At 35.1% G+C, this 11,599-nt stretch overlaps 1 protein-coding gene across 1 annotated transcript; it reads right to left on the minus strand.

Annotated features, from left to right (window-relative positions):
* Window positions 1-3,201: 3,201 nt before the first annotated feature.
* LOC149030130 (dehydrodolichyl diphosphate synthase CPT3-like) lies at window positions 3,202-9,352 on the minus strand. Its single transcript, XM_089142438.1, has 2 exons — window positions 8,685-9,352; window positions 3,202-7,303 (listed from the first exon to the last, which is right to left on the minus strand). The coding sequence occupies exon 2, from the start codon at window positions 7,287-7,289 to the stop codon at window positions 6,405-6,407; it is 885 nt and encodes a 294-aa protein (XP_088998564.1). The 5' UTR covers window positions 7,290-7,303; window positions 8,685-9,352; the 3' UTR covers window positions 3,202-6,404.
* Between the last annotated feature and the right edge of the window lie 2,247 nt (window positions 9,353-11,599).

Genomic DNA, 11,599 nt, shown 5'->3' on the forward strand with positions numbered 1-11,599 from the left:
TATTTCATGTATACATTCTTCCCTATCACATTTGGCATGTTTATTTTTGGTTAATTTTTGCCCACGAGTTTCAAGGGTATTTTTGGTCATTTTGAACCCAAATTTGATGCATATCCTAATTTGATGCAAATATGTGGTAAATTTAAATTATTTTCTATAAATATTTCCATTTAAATCTCCTGCCTAACCACATTTAATGTGTTACCTTCTAAGGCCTAAATCATTCGAATATAGTTGGATTGTTGGAATGATTAACCGACGATTCTATTACAAAATCCCTTTATAACTTAAATTGTTTCCATAAATTATTTCATGTATATACTCTTTCCTAACCACATTTGGCATGTTGACTTTTGAGGACTAGATTACTTGAATATAGTTGGCAAGATTGCTCATTAATCTTGAAGATTTTGCTATAAAATGTCTTCCTATTTATAAATTATTGTATGTAGATTGTCCTCCTAATTATTAGCACATTAAATTTTGAGTCTTGAATCATTGGGATAGAATTGGTAAGATTGTGATAGAATCGCGAGAGAAATCGCCTAAAAAGTGCAAGAAATAACATAAAATCACAAATAAAAAAATTTTAAAAAAATAAAGTTTCTGATTTTATTACTACTTTATCCCCTTTACTTTTTGAAATCTCGCTAATCCAACCTTTACACCTTGGTAAAATTACTAATGCCCATTCCGTTAAGCTCAATTAGTTTCTTATCCATGGTGGCATCTATATATTTTTTCAAAAACCCAAAAATAACCCTACAATTATCTCTTTACTTATTTACTCTTTTGCAAGTTATAAAAATATCCTTAATTAATTATGGAGAAAAATTAACTTTAAATTAAAAAAAATTCTAAAAATAAACTACCGAATAAGAATGAATAGACTTGATTTTTATTCTCTAAAAATAAATCGCGAATAAAGGAAATAAGTGATTAAATAAAACTTAAAATAGAAACTAAAATATTAGGAAATATCAAATGTAATTCAAAGTTGAAAATTGAAAATCTCCTAATATATGCTAACCATTGTACAAAGTGTGTGGTCCCACCAAAGCCAAAATTTATTGTAAAATATAAGATTTTAAGGATATAATTGATATTCAATATAGTTTCTAAAAATGAGGATAAGTCATATTTTTTAACTTAAAAATTAAGGGTAAAATAGACATTACATATTTGATGTTAACAACTACTTACCACCGTTAGAAGTGAGGGGGACAATAGTAATTTCATAAAAAAAGAGGTTTGATTAGTAATAAAACCAAAGTACAAGGGGGCAATAGTAATTATCTCTCTTTTCTTTTTTTTTTATCACTTAACCTTGTTGGAGAACTTCTTTTTCTAATTTAATTCTTAAAAAGGTTAAAAAATGTAACTAAATATATATAGAATAAAAAATTAATACTATATTAGGGATTTGATAATTCTTTTTAAAAAATAAAATTTATTTGAGTAAAATATTTTTAAGAAATCTTATTAGATAACTCTCTTTTAAAATGAGTAGATGTAAGAACTTTTCTCTAATTTTTTAATGATAACATGCTTTAAGCATTTTCATAACTAAATCTACCACTAATTAAACAAAATGACACGAATACCCCTAAATGGCCCACCTTGTGTGCGCAACTCAACCTTTTTACAACACCTCACAACCCCCCCCCTAAAAAAATTAATAGCCAATCTTAAGATCAAGGCTTAAATATGCATTATCTGTTTATTTCTCTTACATTTTTTAAAAGAGTACTCAAAACCATTTGGTCAAAGATATGCATTATCTGTTTATTTCTCTTACATTTTTTAAAAGAGGACTCAAAACCATTTGGTCATTCTTTGAGACAATTATTCACAAAAATGCCTGGTTAAATCTTTATAATCAAGCATTAAGCCCTAAAATCAATATCATTCATCACTTGATAGTGTGGGATCGGCTGAAACAAAAAAATATCAATACCAATGGAGAAGTAGGGGTGTACACGGACCAGATTTGGATCGGATAGCCGGATAATATCCTATCGATTTTCGGACGGATTCTGTTGGATTCGGATGATAATCGGATAGTTAGTTTCTTAAGTAGATTCTTCTAACTGGGCATGAATATAGATTGAATACAAGTTTTCGACTACTTGTTTACATCTTTACCTTTTTATTTGTGAAGGCTAGGTTTGAAATTTAAGAATTTAAGAATTTTGGTAGTTATTTTAATAGAAAATCTAGAAAAATAGTCACATATCATAGGTAAAATTTATAAAAATAAGAGTAATAAATCTAAATAAGTAACTTAATCGAATAATTTTATCAGACGGATAATAATCGGTAAGAAAGAAGTATACCATATCCACATCCTATTAATAATCAAACGGATTCGGAATACCCCTAAAAGGATGCGGATGCAAATTCCAAAGCAAATTTCGATTATCTATTTACACCCCTATGGAGAAGGGATCCTTGAACCTCAAGGAAATAATTTAAGAACTTAAATATTGAGAGTTATAGGTCTTGCATCAGAGGGCAACTCAGCATGCAACACGTAGGGCCGAACTTCAAGATTGTCTTAGAGCCTATTTGGTTACTTGAATTTGAAGATTTCAAATCTATGGAGTCATGGTTTATAAAATTAACTATTTGGTTAGCCAAAATCTTTGGAATGAGATCTATAGATTCATCCTACAAAAACATTTATGGCTTCATGGTTCAAATGTTTAACATTTTTATAATAATGATGAAATCTCTGGATTTGACCTTATACCCATAAATCTACAAATTCACGTTTTTAGTGTAAAAATGTGAATCTCTAGATTTCATGAATCCAAAGATTCACACAACCAAATGGGTATAAATCTCCCATTTGTGAATCCAATTCATGTAACCAAACAGGCCCTTAGAGATTTTTCAGATTTTTATTATGAAGTTCCAGGTCATCGGTTTGACAATAATATAGTAATAAAATATCTGATTCATGAACTAATCTTAAATATCTAATATCCCACGCACCCTGTTTCTCAATGACCTTGGACCAAAGCCAACATAGCTTAGTACCTACCTCAGAAATAGCATGCAATCAAATTGGGTCAGAGACCAAAAATCTAGATACTGAAAGTTGATAGACCAAATAGAACATTGGGAGTAGAATTATAAACTAGAGCAACTTGAAAAAAAAAATAGTCGTGATTTAAATTGAAACTAAACTGAAAACTGAAAACTGAAAACAGATTGCAGAAATATAATGCAGAACAGTATACCAACTGACTAAGTATGTGACAACAGCACTTGAAACACTCCATTAGCACCAGCACAGGGGTTGAGAACACAACAACAATGACCTCCTGAAATTGATGATTGAGTTGAGAACAGAACTGACTGATCCCACAATTTCAGAAAGAACAATACACCTAGATGTCAATGGTAATGTGTGATTTAGAACTGGTTGGAAACAGAAATGCCTAAACCAACAAGGACAAATAGAACGACAGAAGATAGAAGAAGAGAAGAGGGAAAGAAATAGTACATTGCACCACCAAGAAAAGAAATGCCTTGCACTTAACCGTGGAGAAGAAATCCAACCAACTTGTGTCTGGTTTCGCTGCTGCATCCCACGATAGAGCACGCAGCTTTGAAACCCACAAAACCATATCCCATCATTCAAAGAACTCACAATCACAAGTCTAAATTATTTCTGAATAACAAAAGATTTTGTTTGTAAAACAGAGATAGTGGAGCGAGAGATAGGTGAAAGAGATCAGAGATACAGCAGAGGATGCTCGAGATAGAGAAGTGGAAGAGGGAGAGAAAGCATTACCTTCCAGTGCGAGAAGACTGGGCTGAGGTTGGAGCATTTTTATCAAGCACATTTTGATTGAATTTGTATTTGAAACAGGAAATAAGTCTGAGGAGTTCCACAAAACCAGTTTTTAGAGAAACATTTACATCTGGTTCATTCATTGGGCACAGAAAACGAACCGATTTATCAAACACAATTGAACTGTTTTTTGTTCTCAAAGCACAGGAAAACAAGAAAAATATTTTCTGAGAGCATTATCACGTACATACCGATCCCATTACCAAAGAAAGGGACTTTGGTTGGCCAGCATCCCAGGAAAATAATGCATAACTTCTATTTTGGGTGCATCACCTCAGTAATTTACCTCCAGATTTGCATATTACTTAGGTGGCACATGCCATAGGATGCTCAAAACCAGAAAACAAGTCAGATCTACAGAGATACAAGTGAAGGGTGAGCTTTTGGTATACAAAAATTCTAAGAAAAATAAAATGTCTAATAATTTTGGGATTGTCATCAGTTTCTTATAGATTTCTATGTTCAATTCAGTTCTGATCGATTTAGGTTTAGTTCCAAAAGAATAGGTTTGATTTGCTCTGCGTTAGTTCAAGCAGGTTCTACCGGTTGAGTCTACTTTTGACACCCTAGCTTTATATGAAACATTCCATCCAGGTACATTAGTCATCAAGATCCCATATCCATCACAAGTGTGGTTCCAAACTAGAACAGTGATACTTCTCTGGTATGGATCCTGGCATCAGTGAACTTCATCAAATGTTCACATGTCGCTACCAGGAACTACTGTTCGTCATTTCCAGCTTCATGGACCTACCATTTGAAGAGACAACAATGAACAGCTCTTTTAATAAGCCCACCCCTATGGGTGAACCAGTGGTTGCCGTGCAGTTGAAAACTTCTAGATTTTGTGGAGCAGAACACCTATCACAGTTCCAAGGCTTTTCAACATGGCAACTCGCAGTCACCCTTTGATCACCAATTCGAGAGGATGAGCTCAGATTTTTCTTGCACATAGGCCTAGGAAATTTTTTTACTTGAGACAGATAATGTTATTTTGCTGTGTATAAAGGGTCTTGACGCCACAACCACCCCCCACCCCCAAAAAAAAGAGATCCAAAAAAAAAAATGCAGCACTGACATCCTCAAACTAGTGAGAAGAGTACTTGTTTCAGTTCAGTGTGGGATTCAGTTCTACTTCCTAAGCTAGTGCAGCAATCCTCCTTCCAAGCTCCCTCTATGTCATGCAGCAGCAGAGACTAATGCTAATTGGAATGTAATCCAAAGCCAATCTATGAACACAAAGCAATCTTAGGACCGGGTAAATTTTGCTGAATAAATTTACTCCCAATCAGGTAAATCTGCTGCGTTCTTTTTGTCTTCCCTGAGAAACTAATACAGATGGAAACTATAAAAGAAGAGGAGGAAAGAAACAGCATAATTTTTGCGTCTGCCTATTCTTAGTGAGTTACCCACAATTTAACTTTGGCTATCTCAATCCATTGTCAGTACAACCTAAGAAGACCAAACATCTAAAAAAATTAAACCATAAAGGAGAACAAATGATGATAATAAAAGAAAGTTAATTTAGCATTTCATTGCCACAGTGCCAACAAGTGGAAGCACATGCACAATAGGAAGTCTGGAAATCACAGGCATTAAAAGGAAAGCTAGCATGTTGGATAGCAAGGAAGAAGAAAAACAAACGAATTCTTCTGACAAGAGACTGACCTTGGGGAAGCTCTTGATGATGCCAACAACAATCCCCATCACTTCTTCCCTGGTAAGATGGTCATCTCCATAAGAGGAGATGAGACCACATTTGATCTACTGCAGAAAGTTGAACTCGACTTGATGTGACAGGTACACCTCTCTACAATTGATCTAGTGCAGAAAGTTGAATCGAAACCTGATGTGATAGATGCAACTCTCTCTCTCTCTCTCACACACACACACACATATTCATTTACAGTATCAGTATTACAAGAGGGGTTTAATACAGGGCCTGATACAACAAAAATGTTTTTGTACCTGACTCCTACTTTTCCTTCTTTTTATTTTCTTTTTTTGGGGTGGGGGGGGGTTCAAGTGGTAAAAGACTGTAGTCTTATGCTTAATGGTAACAACAGTTGCTCACTGAAAGGACAAATTAGAAAAGATAACCTCCACTAAGCTCAGCAGATGCCAAGTTGTGTAAGAACAAGCTGGAAAAAGAATCTGGCAACATGGTTCCAAAGAATAGGTAAAAACTAAAAGAGAAGTATTATCTTTGTCATGAAAAAAATTATGTTCACTGTAAGGATATGACTAGTGTAATTCACTTTTTAAAGTGGCATAATATAAATACTGGAGCTTAATAGACAGCAAGGGCACATGCATGAAGAAACAGAAAGTCATAATGCTGCCTTCTTCCTGTATGGCTTTGCCCTTTAGTGATGCAAGATCACTCATTGTAGCCATCATGGTGAGATCTCTGGCCATCTAGAACAGGAATAAGTTATGTTCACTCTACAGATATGCTAGTCTACCTCAGTTTCTAAAAGTGGTATAGCATGGTCATCAGAGCATAAAGTACAACAGGTGCATATACATGGAGAAACAGATATCATAATGTTGCCTTCCTTTTATCTATATAAGGCTTTGCTCTTTGGAAATGCAAGATCACCCATCCTAGCCACCATGGTGAAATATCTGGCCAAAGAGCATCTAGAACATGCAGGTAGCAAAAACTAGTCTGCCAAAGAAGAAAATTGCTCAGGCGAGTCTCCCCAGATGTCCGAATTAAGATGTCAGGATCTGGGCATTCCGCTGAAAACATATGCCTCTCCAAATCTTCTGTAGTAATGGAATATTCGTCCTCTGAAGGTTTACAGAATCCTTTGAAGGAATTTCTTATTGCACTATTGGCATTTGAATGTACTTGATCCCGTGCCAACTTTTCCTTGCATGATTCTTGAACAGCATGGACAATTTCATTAGTAGAAGTATAGGCAACACAAACTGAGAGCACTACGTTGGTGTTCTTGGAGGTCACTGCCATTGCCTTCTCAGCTGCCATCCTCACAGGCTCACTTAAGAGCTTCAGATCTCCAAAGAAATTAATTCTAATCCCATGTCTATTCACAATGCTCTCTTCCCTAAGCAACTCATCAATTTTTTCCTTCATCAAATCCATAATTAATTGAACTTCACTAGGGTCCCTCTTGAAGTTGTCGATACTGAAAGCATAGACTGTCACATACCTTACCCCAATCTTATAACAACATTCAAGAACACGGATCAGAGATGAAAAACCAGCCTTGTGACCAGAACCTGGGCCAAGTTTTCTGCCCTTGGCATACCTTCTATTCCCATCCATAATGAAGGCAATGTGCTTAGGGATGGGACCTACTGAGAGCACAATGAAGAACAGCTTTTGCAAGGTATCACATAGCACTGTTACCAGCCTCTGAAATAGTCGTTGGAGGTTGCTTCCATTACCATTCTCCATTTCAATTCAATATCCTAACATAAATAGAAAGTCAGCAACATATTAGTCCAGTGAAGTTTTAGGTCAATTATCTCAAACAGTTTGTGTGCAACTCTTTGACTCACAATAAACATCATCTGGTTGGCAAGACAATCTTAACTTACGGCTAACTTGATTAAACTTTGTCATGATAAAATGAATATGCTAACTAAAATGAGATATAGCACCTTGCCATTACCACTGTTCTACTAATGTATAAACTACTAAATTCAAGCTAATTAAAGAAGTTTCAGAATCAGTAATCGCAAATGTAAATGAAATAATCACCATAAACTAACACAATATTAAAAAGAATTAGCCTACTTAAGAAACTATGAGTAATTCAAGCCACTCATAGCAATTTCAATGTAATTATAAATAACAATTAAAAGCAAAGGAAGCCATCAGAACTCAGTATCCAATAAATTTTATCTGGTTTATGATTTATCAATAGTACTTCTGGGGTACAACCAGAAACACCAAAATCAAATCAAGTAAGCAATCAGAAAAATAAAAAAGAACCCTCTCATGAAAAAAAAAAAAAACCAGTCATTTCATATCGCACAAGTGAAGCTATCATAGGCCCCCAAAATAATTTGTAGATTGAAAATTATGGCCCTGAATTATTTGCCTCCAGTTCAATAATAGAGCATTTGAATGGAATTATGTGAGTATCTAAAAGGAGTAAAACTTATCCCAGATATTTGAGATCCACCAATTTAATCCTATTCAATTATTTGTCTACCCACTTCAGCAAGGAACCTATTATCCACTATATCATAAGTTGCAACCTTTTTTAATGCGAGTAGAAGAAGAAGAAGAAATAAGCATCTTTGTTTAAGAAATCGTTCAGCAGATTGTCTGTCCTTTTCTTGTAGTAGCCTAGCACCATTACATCTACCTATGAAATCTACAGGTGTTAAAAGAAACCGAATATGAGGAAGGTGATCATTTACAGAAACTACATTTACAAGGAAACATCAAATCTGCAACAACAGCTTTCAGAACAAACAAAATCAGGGTACAACAAAGTTGGAGCCACTGGGGCAGTAGTCGTCTGTGTAAGGATTTTGGGTGATACCGAATGCAAATTATTCCTAAAGCTACCTATCGCTATCAAGGAAACTCTCCCGGACGAAAAGAGAATCCATGACCTCAGCAATAACAAACCGAAGCATTTTTACCAACAGAACCCAAAACGTGAAATAAACAAAACCTTCAAATCATCATCCCACACAGAGATAGAGAGAGGTAACTCTGAACAACTCGACCAATTATTCGAACAATAAGTGATTATTCTATAAAATTAATTTCAGAGATCAAATCCAAAGAAGTTTTAGGACTGGCAGATGCAAAGAGAGAGCGAGAGAGAGTTACCGTGGCTCTGTGTTGAGAGGAAATGAGATACAAGAGAAGACAGTTGACTGAGAGGAGGGTTTAGTAACGAGTAAAATGAGTGGCATTACAATTTTGTCCTCGTTCCACACACGTTATCATCTTGCACCGCGTGGGTTCCAAAGTCAAAACGCAAATCAATGATTTCTCTCTTGAAGACCTAAATCACTGTGGAAGAAGGGACTTAACTTACTAACCAAAATAGTTTTCTTTTACGAATCGATGCGATACCGTGCTTAATTTCTTTATTGAATCTCTGAACAACGAATTAATCTACTCTACTGTCGATCTTGTATTGTAGGAAATATGGATACGGTGACGATTACTTCTTTGAGAACCCTCCTTCTTTCAGTATTATTCCCAATCCCAACCCACCTGCGCATGCAAAGACGGGGTGTTTTCGTAGTCTTCTTCTTGAATCTCTGAAGAACGCCACTTTTTCTTCTTGTCCGTTACATACTTAGAATCTTTGAAAGTGGCGATGACGACTCTCCCTTCTCCCTGTCTGGAACTCCTTCAACCACCTAGCTGCTTTAGCAAAACGATTTTGACTTCGCGAACCACTACAGACAAGCGAGTGAGCGAGAAATGGAGGGTGACAGAGATCCTCTACGCCTGATTTTTGGTGTTTATTGAAAAAAATCCTAGGCTGTGTGGTTAGAGTCTTGATATTAAATTTTTTTTTTTTTATCAGAAAAAGAAAGCATTTCATTACTGATTAATTAAAAAACATAGTTAATCAGTTTGTACGATGCACATTTCATTTCTACGGTTCAACCCATAGATACTAGGAGTTCTACTAGCCAAAATATTTAGTGAGTTGAGGAGGGTTGGGGACTTATAGGTACAAAACAGTGCATTAACTAGTTTGGACTTAATATCCACCAAATGATGCACAAGGTTGATGGGCCATTGTTTTTTTCGGGGGTGTAGAATAATGGAGTTGCATCTTCCTCATTCACCCATACTTCTTAAAATTCAGTTGTGTACTTCATGCCTTCCTTTATTGCCCTTAATAGTGCTTCCAACGAGTTGCTCTTTTTCAAGTATCCTGACTTTACAATCAGGATTTTGCCTTGTTCCATAAGTCCCATACTCCATCCTGCTATGTCTAGTGGTTTGTTATATACCCCTACACAGAGCAAGATAAGAGAGTTAGTATATGGTATTGTACAAATAGTAGGGTGAGTGTGTACTATGTTTTCTAGTTGGCTCTCCCTGTTGGGTGAAACCTTCATTTCAACGAGCCATTTATTTGTATTTTCCATTATCCTTAGAGGGTTGGGTTTTATTTTTTCCATTGTTGCTTTGTTTCTTTCTCTCCATATGAAGAGTGTTTTTACGTGTGAGTACGCTTATTGTATTATAAAGTAATTTTGGGATCTTTTATTTATGGGTAATTTTCATCTGGACCCTGAGGTTTGGCCTATGTCATTTTCAGTCCAAAAAAATTAAGACTTTGCATCTACCTCCCCTGTACTATAGAAAAAGTTAATTTAAGGACAAATTATCACATCTATGATTAATTTGCCTTTTTTTTTAATTTTTACATTTTAAAAGGTTAAAGTTTATTGATTTACAAAATGAGACATTCCATTACCCGATTCTAAACCCTAAAAAGTTAAACCCTATAAACCAAAAAGAAAAAACAAACAACAACAAATCCCTGCTAGGGCTTCACATATTAAAAGAACACTACGAACAAAGAATCCAAATCCAAAAACAAAATCTAGGGTTTTACAAGTATCTAAAAACCAAAAACACGAAAGAAATAAGATTGTGGAGGAGAAGTATAATCTGTTTCGTGTGTACTTTTCTTTTTTTTTTCTTTCCAGTAAACTATAAACAGCTTTTTTTCCTTTATTCCCAAGCCCCTTCTCTCACTAGCCAACTCTTCTCTCGCTGGCCCTTTCTCTCTCTCTCCCTTCTCTCTTCTCTTTCTCTGAGTTTGGCTCCTATGACAGAAGCGATGGAAAATCAGAAAACTATTGGTAAAATAAGTGGGTAAAATGAATTTAAATGTGAGTAGCAAATAAGGATTTAGAATTGGTAGCTAGGGATTTGGGAATCGGGTAATGAAGGAGGGTATGATTTTGTAAATTTAATAAACTTTAACTCCTTCAAATGTAAAAATAAAAAATTTAAATTGAAAAAAATAGAATAAGGGCAAAGTTGTCATAAAAGTGATAATTTGTCCTTAAATTGATTTTTTTTCATAGTATAGGGGAGGCAGATGCAAAGTCCTAGTTTTTTTGGACTAAAAATGACATAGACCAAACCTCAAGGGATCCAGATGAAAATTACCCTTTATTTATTGAAGTTTATTCAAATTTCAAAGGGTAATTTTCATCTTGACCTGAGGTTTGGTCTAGGTCATTTTTAGTTCAGTTTAAATTTTCTTTTGCATAGGGCTTCCATGTGGTTTTAAGAAATGATTAAATCAAGACACACTTAACAAAAATAGTTAGTTTAATAAATTTTGTGACAAAAATACCCTTGTGTCCTTTGTATTTTTTTTTTTTATTTTAGTTTTACTTTATTAAAAATAGATACTATCAAGATACCCTTGCATTGACCCTCTTAGCTTCTCATCTTCTCCTCCTCTACCTCCAATTCCACCACCACCACCAGTATCACTTGCAACTGCAAGTGATGAACCGACAACACCAGAATCGCCTTCATGGTTCCCAAAAGTAGTAGCACCGCTTGAATTCCCCGACGAATCAAAAACCCCCACCATGACTGAACTTCGCAACTCAACTCCAAGATAACCATCATCATATCAGTTCCCGTCTCATCCCATCCATTGCCGGTGTCTCCGCTACTCTAATCGTTATTTTCTAGTCTTGCAATTCTGTTTCACAAATTAACTTGGAAAAGAACTGTACCTGCTGATC

The sequence above is a fragment of the Hakea prostrata genome, chromosome 1 (genome assembly GCF_041222555.1).
Source record: "Hakea prostrata isolate BN-2017 chromosome 1, UWA_Hpros_2, whole genome shotgun sequence".
NCBI lineage: Eukaryota > Viridiplantae > Streptophyta > Magnoliopsida > Proteales > Proteaceae > Hakea > Hakea prostrata.